General features: G+C 38.8%; 1 protein-coding gene across 1 annotated transcript in view; it reads right to left on the bottom strand.

Moving 5' to 3' along the window:
• The window catches only part of TRHDE (thyrotropin releasing hormone degrading enzyme), a 221,964-nt gene that overhangs the window by 70,245 nt on the left and 133,964 nt on the right, over positions 1-17,755 (bottom strand). Inside the window, exons 8-9 of the mRNA XM_064449710.1 lie at positions 11,276-11,341; positions 8,584-8,771 (exon numbers count right to left, since the gene is read on the bottom strand). Coding sequence (XP_064305780.1) covers positions 8,584-8,771; positions 11,276-11,341 — 254 coding nt within the window. The remainder of the gene's footprint in view (positions 1-8,583; positions 8,772-11,275; positions 11,342-17,755) is intronic.

Genomic DNA, 17,755 nt, shown 5'->3' with positions numbered 1-17,755 from the left:
ATATTCTAGTCTTGAAGTCTAGCACTTCTGAGGTGACTTGCTTCTGATAGTAAGCCTCTTTATTTGCAGTTCTCACTCAATACAGCTGCTAATTTAATATATTTATCTATCAAGTATGCTTTCATTTAGAAAGTCATGTTAAAAAGGCATTCATATTGGTATATTCTAAAATAAGGGTTGATAGTTGCTTCTAAGAGCAACTGTTTCTAGGATAGACCATGGATCATTTGGGTTTTTTCTGTATAAGGATCTAAACAAAATGATACAGAGTGAAAAATATTTTCAGTGTCAATACAGTATTGCTGGAATCTATTTTAGAGGCACATATTTTAATACAATCATTGACACTGTAATTCACCTGTAGTCAGAACAGGGATTAACATGTTTAAAAGCAATGCAGATTTTGTGGTTTTCCTTTATTCTGTCATAGTCCTAATTCTTCCAGGATTTTACAAGAATCTTTGGAATAACTTTCAGCAATAAATCCTAGTGCTGAAATAGGGAAATCAATTTACATTCTTCAGGAGTCTTATGCCAAATATAATGCCTTTACCAATGCAATGAAACCACGAAGTCCCAGGCATAAGAAAAGGTTTCAATGCTGTAACAGCTGCACTAGCATGAAAGAGCCCATGTGTGGCTCTACGCTGTGGGACCCTCTTAAGATGACAGTATGCATATTCTGTTAGAAAATGGCTATATGTCTTAAGCCACCTCGTACAAACCCCACTCGTCTTTGGTGTGACTGCTTTTTTAGGGGTGGACACAAGGTAATTCAAATAAATTAATTTGAAATAAATTACTTAATCTGAAAAGAAAAAAAATGCATTGTCTGATAATAATATCTGATCATAATTATCTGATTACTAAATCTTGTACAATGTTCTGTGCAATTTTAGCTTAACATCTCATACCAAAATAAATTATAAATGAGGTGGTTATAAATATTACGGGGCTCTTTAAAATTGACTCATTTCAGTGTCAGTGCTAGCAGAGTACCTTACTAAATTTAGAAAAATATTGTGGGCAAAGAACAAATACCACAAATTCTTTGTCAGTACATGATTTCTCCTCACTGTCTAACATTATCTTTTTACACTAAAACACAAAGGACTTCGTTTTCAAAAGTGACAAGCAATTTTGGGTGTTGAGTCAGAGATGGATAGAAAGGAGCTGGCTTTAAGCAGTGTTAAGTGTCTGTTCTAACAGCCACCCCTTTACCCTCCAATAAAGGCCCTTAATCTCTCTGGCATCCTCTGTTCCGTCCTGCACCAGTGCAAAATGTCCTTGCAGAATTGCACACGTGGTGCTGATCATGCAAACCTCATCTCAGTGTTGTCCTTTACCCATGAGTATAGTCCCTTGACTACAGAATGCAGATCTGAGATTTATCTGAACATAATTAGGAGGGGAAGGATGTGTTAAGAGCTGAGGAGGGACCCTCCTAGTAGGAATAAGAGTAGTATTTTAGCTATGCCTACAAATCTCCAATATGTTCTCAGAGACTTAGTACCAAACATTTTTTCAGTGTATTCCAATGTTCAGTTCTGATTTCTCCTCAGAATATTGTGAATGTAAGTAAGATTAAAATATAATTCCTATGATAGTTTCTCCTTCCACAGTAAACGTCCCTAAAAATCCCTCACCAAAATAGATTCTCCATAAAATCTTAGATTCTACTATTGACTGTGAAGGCTCACATACAGAGATAAGAAAAAAAGTCAATTGTTAGCAACTTAAGAAAGCAAAGGGAAGAAGAGGTAAAGAAGGAAGCATGTTAATAGTTTCATCCTCTGATCTGCAATGGGGAATCCATATCTCTGATTTTTACAAAGCCAACAATATATAACATTCATCCACCTTCATCCCTTCCATTACCCTCGTCTCTGCCAAATGCTGTTTAGGCATTCCCCAATCTGCTCTTTACTTCACTAAAACCCCCATCTTAACCACCTTCTCCATTTCCCTGGTTCTCCGTATTTGCCTATTCCAGCCACACAACTTTATTGCTCCCAACTCCTGCTCATGTCTGCTCCCTGCCATACAGCGTTCCCTGTCCCTCCCCCTGCATGTTAGGCAGCTCCCCACCAGTACTGATGCCCTGATTCTCCTCTTTGCCTCCCTACCTCACTCTAAATTAAAACACAGTGCCTCTAGTACATGGCCCTTTCCTCACCACGGAATTGATTTAATTAATATGAGTTAATTAACTAGTTTGGGTATCTAGCAATTCCTGAGAGTTAGCATTAGCAAATAAGGTGAGGAAAGTGACACAGTCTGCAGTGATAATAAAATACAGCAGCAGATTTTCCCTGTCAGCCTAATTTCTGTCAGGATACGAGTGGTGCCATTGCACAGGAAGCAATGACACAATATACCAATTTTGTCGTCTTCAGCATTCTGCAAATTCTAACACTGAAAGTTGCCTATATACAGCACACCAGAGCCATATATAGACAACTTTTGGGGAAGTTTGCCTAGTGAGAAGCGTTTCTTGCAAATAGAAGCTGTGAAATGGTTTTGGGAATAAAGTGTTAAATTACAACTGGCATTTCCGACATCTTTACTAGCAGCAAAATCTTGCTGAAGAGAAATGAGCACAGATATGTGCAGGAACAAATTTTAAGAGCACTTCCAATTCCGATTTAATAATAATGGAACAATCAGAAGAGCCTCTGACAAAGGCAAGATGAAAGACTGGGGACTTTCTAGTGGTTTCTACAGCAAAAGAAATCCTATTGCAGCAGGCAGCACGCGGCACGAGTGTTGGGCTGGCAAACACCAGCATCCAACAGGAAGGCATTCCTCCAGCACACACCCCAGGCAGGTGGGCAGGCTTCCTCTAGGTCACTCACAGAAGCAGCTCTTCTGCCTGCTCATTTGGAGGAGCAGCACTCTGCCCAGCATTTGTCCTCTCTGAGGCAGCTGGGGTTAAGGACTGTCCCTATGCACACCGAGGGGCAAAATCTACTGGTGTCATAGAGCTGTCCTCTCCTAAACACCAGTGTACATGGGAAGAGAAGCAGCTCCCCACACTTTTTCACAAGTATTTTCAAGTCCCCGCTTGACCCGCAAAAAAGCTGGTTAAATCAATATCTGGCTGTGTTCACACACAGCTCTGTGCTCCACTAAGGATTTTTGATTTCTTGATCTCGTTCCTCATAATTCCATTTCCTCTGTGCCTAATACTAGTACCTTCCTCTCCTGAAGCCAATTCCCTTCATCGTTATTATAGCTGATATAGAGGTACTCATGTCAGTCAAGATGAACCAGGGTACCACAGCTACTCCCTAGGCAACAACACAAAAGTTGTTTCTAGTAGAAACGCTGATATAAGCATAATCTTTCAGGTATAGTAAAGATGAAAGGCATAACAAGAAAACACTCAAAGGACATGAGAAAATGGAAGATTAGAGAATATCTTCCAGAGATGGGGAGGTAAATGAGTACTTTTTTTTCTATTTATATTTTGTTAGCCCTTTTTCCTCAGCTTATGGAAAAATATTTGCCCATATTATGGTCCTTTTTATTACATAATTAATACTACATACGCTACATTAGTCTGCAATTGCTCCAAGAAGATCTCAAAGATGCTTATCAGCCTTCCCATTGTGCTTCTAACATTTTGGTTTGTGTTTAACCAGCTCCTCAGCTGATAAGTGGACAGAGTAAGTTCCTCATCACTGCTCAAGTGATAATGCCATACAAATAAGTAAGAATACACAGGGCAATATCCAAACACAGCTATGCTTTTACTATTCAAATAATTACCAGTAAAAGGACAAGCACAGCCCTTCTTCTACAAAGCCTGAATAGATGAGCTTTGTGTAGGAAATTCAGAAGAGACTTGAAGGGGAATAAATTCTGCAGTTAATTGTTCACCTTGGAGTGAAGTGACTGCTGGGCAGCTCTGCTGCCTGTTGCAAAGCCTTTCAGTTGTTCGTAATTACTACATGGTGTTAGACCCATGAGTCTGTACAGCTCTAATTTTGCTGGTCATGTCCCTGGCTTGCACCCTTGGACTGAATTTTTCCTAGTCCAGCCACACGAAGAAAGGCACCCAGTATTACCATACTACAGCATGTATGAATACCCTGTCCATATCCTGATTGTTACCTCTTCCTTTTTTGTCTTTCCTCACGGCTAGCTGTGTTCAACACCTAGCAAGACTTTTCCCCTTAGGATATTATCATGAACAAGCAAAGATTAGTTATGGAAACTGCGTGCATGATAAGAACACTATACAAGTGAATATTACCTCAGCAACATGAACTTAATTATTTTGATAACACTGGAAAGGTTATTTCTCCACTTTTGAAGCTCTGTGTATTTTTAAAAGGCAAAACTTACATCGTAACCAGAAAGCTTTGGTCTGCTCTTCAGTATAGTATATAAAAGGTTTATGGATTTCATCAGAACTGATTAGTTTATTGTCTAGACCACAAATTATTTTTCATAAGATTTCTTGTCATATCTGTGAGCCATTCTTGTAATGATGGATGAGACTGGTGCCTTAAAATCATCGTTTTCTCTGTCAGCAGGGAAACCCACAGAAGCCTGTCAGATGGAATATCACCTCCTCCCCTGTAGCCTTATAATGTAAGGGCATAATCTGTTCTCACAGGTGTACACAGGAGTCCAGGACTGAACCGACACAAAACTAAAGGATTGTTATTCAGGGGAAGAATATGAATTATACAGTTATTACAGGAGTTTTAAACTTTTGCTTGGATAAGCTGAAATTGCTACTGAAACATTGTACCAAACACAGGTTTCGACATTCAAATCAAAGGCGGTGATTTTGGCCCTTCTGAGGAATGGCATTCCTAGAAATGGTGTCTGTCATTGTTAGTTTTATTTTCTCATAAAATGAGAACTATGGATCATGTAAAGGCATAAGTGTCAAGTAAAATCTATGTTCAGTTTGCAAAGAAGTGAAATTGTACACTTTCTATAATTTCAGGCCAAATGTTAGAGCTTAGCATGCCACACAGTCGATTCTATGCACACAAATAAATCACAGTTTTTATATATATGGCCCTTTAAACACATTTTTCCTCAGTTATAGAGACAGGGAGTCCAACCGTACATGAGATGGGAAAATCAACTCTATGTAATCATTCTCTTCTGCAGTAGAATTAAAGACACTTATAGTAATGGACTAGGCAGAACTAGGAGTAAACCACTGCCAACGGTATCAACAATTTTCACTTTTACCATTTATCACTTAGAAAAATCTGCTTGCTGCTTCTATATTCCTCTATATGATTTCAGAGAGAAAAATTAAATATGCTGCTTCACATTTCATTTTTAACAGCTAATTGCTGCATAAATACATAGCATAAAGAAAAGCACAGTCATTTTATAAAACTAGAATGGTTCTGAAATATCCAGTTGCCTCTTATTTACATTTCCTATGCAGCAGATACATCTGAAAGACCTACTCTGAAGTGACTCTTTCTAAAATAAGGCAAAGTTAAATTTGCCTAGAGAGGGTCTGAACCAGAATTTTAAACTCCTCACCACTTTGAAGGCAATAGAACTGACGTTTATTGCTGTGCCATGCCAAACTACAGCCCCACCTCTGGATAACTAAAGACTATATGGCATATGGATGCTTTAAGAGCCTTCCCTGGAGCCTTCCAGTGCATATCGTGTTGTCTGTTTAGATGATAAACTCTTGAAAAGGCCTGGACCTGTACTTTTTTCTCTGTTTTGTGCAGCTCTACTCTTTAAAATGGTCATCACGATTAATCCATAGATAAAATACCCTAATGTTGCTGCCCTGCAAAAGCATGGCCTCAGACGTGGCATAAATACCATTTGCTCCCTGTTATTTACAGTGCCTATTATGATTCCCCAGGGAGCCATGCATCCAACGCCTAATTCATGGGTCATGCAGGGGAGATGAGCACCGACTTTATTGGACTGTGAATTAGGCCACTGATAGGTAACACACCCAAAGTGTGCAGGCTGAAGTTATATGTGTATATATACACCTCTGTGCCTCCCACAACATCTACCTGTGCTATCAGGCCCTGCTGAATGTCAGTAAACCCTTGCCAACTTCTTGAGCAAAACCACCTGCAGAATCAGCATTTCACCATAGTGCTGAACATCCATCAATGTGCTGTTTCCATTCCAGTTATCACCCGCGCTTTGTGTACTTGTAGAAAAATTGGCCCCTTTGTGTCATGTTATACAAACTTCAGCTCTTGCAATGTTAAAAACCAAGGTAGATTAATGCATCGTGAATTACCAAATGACATCACATTAATGTGATTTTCCCTCACTACTGCTTTCACAATAATTGAATAATAGTGACTTTTCCAATGGAAAAAAACCCACAAAAATACCCTGAAAAAGATCTAGATTATTGCTGACAGAAAGAGTAAATTTATTTTCAGTTTGCCAATCTTGTTCTTCTACTTAATTTGATGGTGTGAAAGGACATGTAATGACACAGGGCCATTGTGCATACCAAGCCCCATGTGCCTGTGGGCAGTGGACCAATGAATTGCATGGTCATTGCTGTAATACTCTGGACACTAATTGATAACTAAGCCATAGGACTTTAATATAAATTGGTGGATGATTCTTGAAAGGTGAACAGCATAGGCAAGTTTCAGCTTTTGCTAAATGTACATGGTTCCTGTTCTTTGGTATTTATACTCACATAACATGACTTTCAAATAACTTTAACTGGGAAGTGGCAAACTAGCTCTATCATCTAACTGGCTGGAGTAAGCATTCCATCTGTAAGCCTTCCTTGGCAAGGGGCTTCTCTCCCATATGTGGTTAAAAGGACACGGAAGCACAGAGAAAAACAACCCCAAAGGGGGAAGAGAATGGGAAACAGACTTGCCTATAGGTGATACATATAATATGTACTGTACTGCCTGTTAGGACAGTAAATTCCTGGCAGGGTCCATGCCAATATCTTTTTCAGTGCTGTCTATAGCACTAAATCTTACTTCCTGTCCTTAGAAATCATAATTGTAATAAAATAGGTAGAAAAAATCTCCTGAGAAATTCAGTGTAACTTACCCTGTTGGTGCAGAGCGCTACCCTTCCATGTACCTCAAGATAGTTTCAATTCTGAATTAATGTCACATGAAAATAAAACTAAGTCTTATTCTCATGCCTGATGTTCCACCTTACAAAACATTTATGCACCCAGTAGTCTTTACTCATGAATTACAGTAGTAGTTATTACAATCAATACTGAGTGCCTGGCAAATCTATTTAAGAAAGTCTCTACAGTAAGTAAAAGTCTCAACATCTCCATTTTAATCAATCAAAAAAACTAATAATCTCTGGTTTTCTGAGTAGGAAAATCCACTCACATTACATTATGCATATATACACTTGCACAAAAGAAATTTTCAAGTAAATAAGGGAGAATCACTCTCACGCTGCACTGAAATGTGAATCATGAACACTTCCAACAGTCTACATTCACTTGTTTTAGCTCTTTTTCACAAAGGAACTAATTTCAGTCCAGAACTTAAACAGATGCTTAATACCCTGCTAGTTTGTTCCAATACAGCCAGAAAAACAACAATTTTTATATACATTCTGTGTCACGTTTAAGTTCTAAAATATTAATGTTCTAAAAAAAGATAATGAACTTCTAAACATTTCCCAGTAAATGTTACTATATTTTTAGGGCTTCCTCAACAGGAATATTCTATAAGCTCCAGACATGTCAAGCAAAATTAGGTATTGAATTTTACCTTTTAATGATTTAAATCTACTGGACAAGCACAGGATACTCAAGGTGGAGAGCACTTCCCACCGAGCATGAAGAGGTGAACACAGAAGCTCCTAAGGCAAAATTGAAATTCTCTAGCATCAGCTCTCTATCTTTGGCTTTAAAATACGATGCCAAAACTGCTTTAAACAATAAGATGAGGATTCCCCAGCATCACCCAGGAATTTCAGCTTGTCTCTGGGATGAAGGAGCTGTGTGGAATCAGCTGGGAGCAGGGAGGAAAAAGATGTGGAAAAAAAGTAGGAGTAGAGATGCATAAATGCCTGCTGATTTCAGCCAATGTAACAGTCCACACAGGACCAGTTCAGCTGGCTTCAAAATTGGAACAGCTGGAATCCCCCACTTTGTAGAGAAGTCCAGTTCAGCTCTTGACTCCTTCCGAAGTCAAGTGAGGTATAAACCCGAAACACAGTTACCTCTGTCTATTTGATGTATGAGAGTGGAGAGGTCTACTCTAAAGAATTAGTTAAAAAGAAGTATCGGACATTCTAACCACATTCCAGATTACTTTATGGAGTGTGACAAAATCAAAAGGAGAAGAAACAGATGTGTGATGCAAGACGTCATTGAGAGAACTGTCAGGATGCAAATGGACACATTAAAAGTTTTATCTTGTTGTTTATTACTCTAATGATTTTTTCAATTATTTTAGTTAGTCTCAACTACAGTTCAAATGGAAGGGCCACCACATGCTATTGATACCAAGCAAAGCTCAGAGATTTCTAAAGAGCCATCTTCATAAAAACACACATATAAAGCACTAAAACAACTACAGCCTCTTGAAAGTTATTCACTGAGAATGTAAGTACCTGTTGTCTCCAAGGGCAGGATCCTTGGGTTTAGCATCACTATCATAAACAAAACGCGCTTGGGAGATCACTATGACATTGTCCGCAGTTTCATTTCCCAAGATAGTGATAACAGGATAACCCATCTGTAGTGTCCATTGATCCATTACTTCTTGGATATTTACAGATTTTCCAACCCTATTTAAAGCCTTCAAGAAAAAATGAAAGTTTCAATACGTTGAAGCAATACCATCATCCAACATACAAACCTCTTTTTTTATTATTTATTTTTTTTTATCCTGGAGACCATAATTAGTTTTAGAGGTTTAAATAATCATCGCACATGCACGCACACACATTTACACCCAGTACACACACACTACATCATTTAACTAACAGTCTCTGTATATCTCAAAAATAGATGTTGGGCAATCTTGCCAGAGGAGAGAGTGACAGTCAGAAAGACGTTTCCCACATTATTTGTGCACTTTTGCTGTAACAGAAGCAGCAACCTGCTTTACAGGGTTTTAACATGAGCCACAGAAATACCGGGTGGCTGTCTCCAAAAGATATTCTTGACCAACTAAGGTTAAAAAAATCTCAGTTTTAGTTTATCTAGGGTACCTACAATAAGGCATATTCAAAGGGCCTGATTGCTAAAAGTACAGAGCTTCTCTGTTCTGAAGATCAGAAGACTAGTTATTTGAAAATACTTTCCCTCATGTCCAAAGTGAGGCCATGAATACAAAGACATCCCCAGCTCCTTCATAAACTGCACCTGTCATAACACACGGAGGATTAATGTGTTCATATTTGATACCGCATGTCAATAAAAATTCTGTTTTACAAGTGGATTTTCATCTGAAACAAAAAGAGATACTATGGCATCATGGGAGATGAGACTGGATATGAGGAGAATGACAGGCATCATTTGTTCTTCAGCGACGGAAATGTCCCTAGCTGCCGAACAGTCCTAGATCACAGACTGAGCAGCCTCTGATGAATACAAGCAGAACCCAGCAAGAAGTCTTCAGAACTGAAGCTGCAACTGCAACACAATAGGAACAAAGCGGCTGGCAACAAACGTACTCACAGGTGAGGCAAATGGAATTATTAGCCTTAATAATAGATTTGAGCATACAGTATAGCCGTAGTGGTTATGGACTAGAATACAGTCTCATTTTTGTTCTATTTTATCAGCTGTGGGTTCTGCTGTTCATCGAAGTTTTCAAAGTTACATTCATCTCTCTGACCTCCCATTGCCCAGAACTGTCCTAAAGGCTTTAACAGAGGAAAACACCAGGTGAGGAGCAATAAAAACTTTTGCAGTAGCACTCAACTTCAGATTAAGACACAGATTTATGAGCCTGACTATATGTTACACATCTCAACTCTCATTAACAGTCAATAGAGATACAGGACTCAGTTCAGTTGCCCAAACAGAGGTGGCTAATGTCAGTTGACCTTGACCTGCCACTCCAGAAGGGTACAGATTTCCCAACAGATCATGCATGAAATCGATTAGACCCACCTGAATGTCTTCAACACCCTACTGCACTTAATCTGGCACTAGTTGCTATCCTTGAACAACTATCTTAAGTCCCCAGTCAAGAGTCAGTGGTTCGGACTCATTTAAAAACAATCACGAAGTGGCTAGTCACCTGAATTGCTCTCTATGCCCTGCTGACTGTATTGAATAGGTTTCTGGGACTCCAGTTGTTCCTATTCACCAAGTGGCAAATGAGATGTCCTAAAATATTCAACACGACATTGCAGAACTGGGGGACCTACAGCAGACGTACTTATCTCATATGGCAGCTGGAAGCCAGGTAGGATAAATTAAGGTAAACATAGTCAGATGTATGAACAGGCAACTGAATGCAGCCCTCACTGACAACAAGTGGAGCTTGGACACCTAGGTATATACCTGCTTGTCTAGATAAATGCAGATGTCTTGACCTCTAGCTGAATGCCAGCTTTGGCGTCAATAGTCACAACTAGATTACCACATTTACACATGGCTTGAGTTGGTGTTTGTGCCCAAACTCCCTGACTGTACTCTACATTGGATTGCACTTTGTCTTTATTTAAGAGTGCCCAGACTAGCTCTGTAGGCAAGAAATTCAGGCATGCTTGGCTCACTTTATGAAAATTAAACTCTGCCCTTATAGAACCCTGGACCGGCCTGTAGAAACTCAAGCCAAGCTTGGGCATAGCAACCAAAGGGAGCATTGACATAGCAACTATGTCTCTATAGCATGCCAAATGCTACAGTAGTTATCTGTTTACACTAAACTTTAAAGCTTTGACAGTTTTGTCCTTCACACAAATCATAACTCCGTACAAAATCACAAACACACCCGATGTAAATGCCAAAGCTTAGCACGTTCATGTGCTTTCCAGCTTATGGGCCTCAGCGTGCTGCCGCTAAGGTCAATGATAGCAGATTCCATGAAGTACCTTTTACTGCACATCAATGACATAGCACAAGCAAGGAAACTTATTCTAACATAAGAAAGAATAGAAATGCTGCAAAAAAAATATTTTAACGTTGCCACTAGGTTAACTCAGATGCAATTTCTTTGCATCAATTTTTATATTTGCTCTGGGGTCTGAAACTCTCAACATGCACTATTCACTCCTAACCTCACCAAGAAAAATACCACAGTAAATTCCTGCTTCTCTCTCAGTGCAATAGATTAAAGCATTTTACCTTTGACAGTGTGTTCCAGAGATCATTTCTGGCTGCATTACCATACTTGTGAATGGTTAAATAGTCCTACAGAAATAAAATAAAAATACAAATCAGTATTACTATACACAAGCCAAACAACTAGAGCTGTGAATCACCACTAGTAGAAGTTAAATCACATCAATGTTTGCATTTGTCAGAAATCTAGAAATATACAATATGTTCATCCTAAGGGAGTAAATAAACAGTTTCTTAAGCTAGTTTACAATACAAAAATTGTTGCTAAAAATTTCATTTACAACATTCAATGCTCTTCTTTTTCTGTGTAAGTCACTCTATAAGCTAAATATTTTGAATATACATTTAAAATACTTGTCTAATCTCAGAGGGGTTCCTAGGTAATTCTTGGCAATGAAAGGAGAAGCTGCTGAAACATAGTTCCAGTTGCTATTTCAGCAGGTCATTCTGTGTCTAGTATCAAAAATTTGCTCACTTGGCTGACAGCTAGATTTGTTACAAAAGATTTTACTGAGCAATAGCCTACCTGAACTACAAACTCTTATTTAGGGAGATCCTGGGTCTTCAATGTCAAAATACACCATACGGGCAACTGGGGCTGTAACAGATTGTCAAAAAGGCTCTTCACGACAGGCAGCAGTCGAAGAGGGGTGACAGAAAACCAGCTCACTGCTTGTGCGCAGGTACCTACACGTCTGTTTTCACTGCATACTTGACTCAGAGTCTGAGGAGGTTATATCTGAATGCTTTCATTTATTCAGCCATAGTTTCAATGACTGAGGGTCCATTCTTTTCCCATAGCAACCAGAAAGATAATTCCTGATAAGCTACCATCATATTAAATTAACTTCCCAAATTAATAGTTTAAGCATATGACCAGGTTAGGTCTGGGCCTTTCAGGCACAAAGTGCTTCCAATTTTTAATGACATCTGGAGAGACAGCACTGTTAGTTTCCCACCATCCTACATCCCTAGACAACAGCTCATTCAATTACAGAAGTGCAATTCAGCAATGGTTATTTGAATAACATACATTTCAAGCATTTTGATTGGAAGAATTAAGCAAAAAACCACATCAGAGGTAAATCAATGAGTTCTGCATTTGAATTTCTACCATCTTAACTTTACACAATGGTAGGAGACAAACTCTAATTTACAGCACGATGATAAAACTGGGACAAATTTGCTGACTCTGTTATCTGTGCTTTGTGTGAAGTAAGATACTTTGGGAATAATTAGTATTTGGAAAGCAAATTTTCTGATACACAAATTGTAGCACCTGTGACAGATTTAGCTTTTGTCAGCCAACTCATAGTACAAGAAGCAGCAACTCCCATTTAATCACAGGCTAGGAAGGCTAAATGAGAACACTGACTCTGTAAATGCAGTGCTGAGTCTTAACCATGTCATGAGACTAACTTGGAAAAAAGACAATATTATATAGGCTGTACCCATAGCACACTGTGCTTCCATTTTGTCTAAAAATACAGAATCATTTAAGGCACAGTGAAATATTCAATAGCTTTTAAAGCTAAGGAAGTTGAATTGCAAATTAAAAAGCTAAAATAGGAATAAACAAAAGTGGGATGAGGTAAATAAATAACAACAAATATACATGTGCATTCTAAGCGGTACTAGAAAATGCTGAATGTATTGGTCCTTCTGAGAGTTGCTTTCAGAATCGTTACACAGCAAAATAAAATGGGTGGAACACTTGAGGGTTTATCCCATCCAGGCAATAATCCTGTTTATCAATCTAACATTAGACATTAAATTTGACTTTTACATTTTGCGTTCAGAAAGACTGCAAAGAGATGAAATGCTTCTGCACTTTTCTTTTGTTTTCTTCTCGCAATACACTGACTGGGAGGTTTAGATGTGGCTTGTCACTCAGTTACAAATTTATTATCTTCCAATCTAGCATGTTTATCACACAAAGGAAAACAAAAGGAATCCTAACATTTACAATGAAATAAGAAAATACAATTATAAACACAACATACGAGTACAGTCCTGCTACCATACGACTTAATCATCCATTTTTCCATTACTCCATGAAAGCTGCATTGAGACTATATACATACCATCAAACCAGGGGTGTTACCAAAGGCATACCACACAAAAAGCAGTTCTAAGTGACAGTGTGCATCAAAATATGCTTCCAATATTAAAACCACACTGCAATCCAAAATCTGAGTGAACTTTCTACAGGCATGAGAGCAAAAGGTTACTGAACCAGGTCCCATCAAACATCCTTAGATATCAGTATCCTGTCTGCAACAATAACCAGTAGTAGACACCTAGAAAAGGTATAAAACAGGACAAGTATACAGTGATACTTCCTTAGTATGCTCTCCCATCGACCAGCACTTCTTGGCACAAAGAATCCTAAGCAGATTAGTATCTTTATATTTCATAGTTCTCTCCTGTGAATTTGGCCAGCTGCTTTCTGAATCCATATAAATTTTTAGCATTTGCAACACTTTATAAAAAGCCATTTCACAGTTTAGCGATCTGTCCTGTGAAGATACCCGTTTCAAACATCTGTCCATCTGCTGGTTTCATCTGCTGCTCCCTAGCTCCGGCACTAGAAGACACAGTGCATTACCATTCCCTGCTTCTCTCTCCCCCAGCCATTCATGCTTTTAGAGATCTGCATCACATGTGTCCTCACACCAGAGCTTGGTTTTATACTGAGAACACCACCAGACCCAACCACTCCCAGCTATGCTGCAAAGTTACATTTTGCAGTCACCATCTACGCTGTTGACTTCTAAGTTAGCTAGGGTTACCATGATTCAGCCTGAACTTTCATTACCAAATTACCAGCCTCTCTTGAAGTACCTTTCATGGACAGCACTCAACCTAAAAAGGACGAGAAAAGTCTTATACATATCAGCATCAAATACATCCCAGGAAGTATTAAAATAGGAGCCAAAGATCTATACATACCCTACTTATCTGTTCTAAGGATGGAAGAAGCAGAAATAGAATCCAGTTTTGCTCTTGGGGACCCATATCTAAGTCTTAAGTAGCTTGAAAAGGGGCAGAAGACATGTTCTCATTCTCTGTAATTCTCCAGGGCAGGAGTATTGGCCACCCCCTCGCCCTTACATTGAATAGAAAAGAACCAAAGCAAGCAGAGAAGAGATACAAGCCACAGAACAGAAAAGGAGGATGACACTGAAAACACAGCTGTCTGAATCTAAGCTGCACTCAGCACAGCTCCAAAGGAGGTAAAGTGACTTAAAGCCACTTTCCCATAAACACATATGCCCAGAAGCATCTGGCAGCAAAGCTGCTTCCCATCATAAACTCACAAGTCTTACAAAAGCTGTTCCATCAACTAGAGTATGCTGGAGCATGAAGGTAGCTTCAGCCACCTTCCTAACTTTCAGCTATAACACTATGGTATGTGTGAGGAGAAAAGATGGCATGAAAACCTTTTCAACAACCCAAGAGTCAAGAGCACTCTTCTAAAACTCCCCCTTTCACCTTCACTGTAATGCCACCTCTAAACTTTGTCACGGGGAAAGTAGAGAGTTCACAGGCACTAGTGAAGCGTCACTCAACATTTAACCAAACACACACACACAAAATTTATCATTTGGTTTTACATTTTCAGCAAATATCCTCTTGTAATATTCTTTGTAGCATTTTGGCATTAAAACATGAAGCCATTCTTTGCCAAGAAGAATAACGGCATATGATCACTTCTACCAATTAAAAAAAAATTAATCAGACAATGTGGTTTTCTGATGTGTGTTTTACTAATTTTTAATATCAAATTAAAAAAAATTCCAGAATCTGTTACGCCATGAAAACAAAGTCCAATTGCTGCACAACCAAAACCTAAGATCTTGCAAAAAGTCCCAGCTGATTTAGACTATAATTCCTTGCCAAATCGTAATCTTAACCCCGCCCCCCCAAAAAAAATAAAAAGGCTCAAGGCTTTTGAAATTATTTTCCTACTTGAGTACTGAAACATATAGCTTGAACAGTAGTAGAAATAGGAGTACAGTGAAAAGTGCTAAAGGATTTTGAAAGATAATGCTGTATTGATTAAGCTTGTAGGCTTTTTATTGTATTAGACTTTTTTAAGAAAAGGAGATTATTTAAAAGGAAAAAAGTTTTTTATCCCTTTACAGTCTTAGCTCTCTCAGGGCTGCTAGGGATTGAGCCTCTTGATGTTGAAAAAATGAACTACCCCACCATTGAAACATGATAACACTCACAACTAATAAAAGGTAGTGACTGATAAATGCAAAGAGGTTAAACAAGTGTAAAGGGGGAATAAGTCTCCAAACATGTATCTTACTTTCAGGGGAGACTTCAGATCTATAACCAGGAACTGAAACATCAATTCTAGGACCAAACTCCTTTCTCAGCTTATCTGTATGAAGTTGATTGGTTGGCTGAAGGAACAGCTCCCGACTTACGTAAGTGGTGCTGAGATCTGAAACAGATTAACATTGAACAACTTACTTTTTCTCCTAAAGATAACTGGGAAATTCCGCTATATAAGATGAGTGAGGAAAAAGTAGCAAAATATTTTGGCTTCAAATTCTTTTGGCTACGTTCCTCTGAATACCCTCGTTTCTCAGGGCTGAGGAAACAGCAGTCTTGCCTCCACCTCCCTCTTTTGTATTACATTCCTACTCCTGGGTGCACATCCTCCTCCCTTCAGCCTACAATATGTTCTTGTTGAACAGTTTTATACATGACTGCTCTATGTCACCAAAGATTTAGAGCTACTAATAAAAACATTTTGTTCAGGTGGAAATCAGGCTCTGAGGCTCCAGCTATCAAATCCAGTGTGTTTGTCTTCCCAGAAATTTGTGCACCTAACCTTAAGGCACCAGACACCATCTGACAGATGCTGACTCACTGAGTATAACATGCCACCTTTTTTCCCCCTTTCCTTAACACTGCTAACATCAAAGCTGCTATCACATATTATCTTGACATTGCCTAACATTCAAATAAAAACAATTGAGGAAGGTACTGCATATGTTTGCAGTGGTGACAAGGAAGATGGAGTTAGAACCAGTGGTAAAGCACTACCAGCACGCTACAAAGAAGTGAAGATTTCTGTAAGAGAGGAAGACTACTGAATAGAAAAGCTAAAATAGTCAACTAGGTTTGCAGTACTTTCCAGCTGTACAACAGACTAACCCTTGAGAAAGAGCCTTAAGGAAGAGAAGTGATCAACCTCCTGACTGGGCAGTCAGACAAGCAGTTGAGTACAAAATGAGGAGTAGGGAAATTCACCTTATTGGTCATGGTAAACATTGTATAAGGCAAATTAAATGGAGGTTAACTCTATTTGTGTCAGAATTAATTTGTACCAGTGAGTCAAGCTGCAGAGCTACCTCCAAATTGAAAGAACAGCTGTGATCAGACCACTTATCAAAGCAGTACTGCAAAGCCAGCCAAAAAAACCCTTGGAAACAGATTTTTCCAGGTCAAGTAATCCAAGCATCTTCTTCACCTTCTACATCATTTTTACTAAGAGTACCCAAAACTGCTTTGAGGCAGTCTTGTCAGAAAGGGACAACCTACAGAATACACTAGAGTCATGGAATATACTTCAACTTTCATGAGTGAGTTCTATTGGAGGATAAAAAATGTTGGTACCCTTCCTATACTTTAATTTACTATTGCATTAAAATGTGTTCCTCCGGCAAAAAAAAAGAAGTTACTTACTGGCCAACAAGCCATGAATTAAACTAACTAAAAAAGTATTTCAACCTACAAAAAACAGCAACAAAATTATATTGAAACAGCAAGCACATAAGGAGTGTAAGGCCATGCCTGCAGTGTAGATAGTCCCCACCTAGTACTAAAATTATCACATCTGTTTTATATACAGAAACAGCATCAAATGCATTCCTGTACCTCCCTTGAGCTACAGTCTGATGACACTGTGGTGGTACAGCCAGACTAAGTACCTTCCACAACCTCTCCCCCTCCTTGTCCCCATCCCCTTGTTTGTGAGGCTACTTTGCAAACTTGACCCCTGTAATGGCCTGTATAGGAAGTAGATCTATCATTCTGCACCAAGGACACCCTTCATTCCTTGATGAAGTTTGCCAAAAAGGACTCCAAACTCTTCCACTGGTACAAATGAAGTGGCACTGGGTGGCCATGCACAGATGGGAATGAGCACCTGGAGGTAGTATTGAGGAAAACAGAAGGGTGGTTCTAAGCCAGTGTCCTGCCCAAGTATGTGCCAAGTATTAAGAAAGATACCAGACTGAAAGAAACACAGTGGTGATTTCAGAAGACAGTTAAGAGGAAGATTATCAATTTATCACATTTAAAGGAAACAAAAAGTTTATTTTGAAGTGCATTTCTCTAAAAGTGATGTTCAAATGTTCTTTTCAAATGTTCATTCAGCTAATGGTTGATGCTATCATTCCTCATCAATAAGCTAATTTTTACAGTGAATTTGTTAACCTTCATTAATTAAACCTTATGTGT

The sequence above is a fragment of the Phalacrocorax carbo genome, chromosome 1 (assembly GCF_963921805.1).
Source record: "Phalacrocorax carbo chromosome 1, bPhaCar2.1, whole genome shotgun sequence".
Taxonomy (NCBI): domain Eukaryota; kingdom Metazoa; phylum Chordata; class Aves; order Suliformes; family Phalacrocoracidae; genus Phalacrocorax; species Phalacrocorax carbo.
The sequence above is the reverse complement of the archived record's forward strand: the minus strand, read 5'-3'. Positions and strand labels throughout refer to the sequence as shown.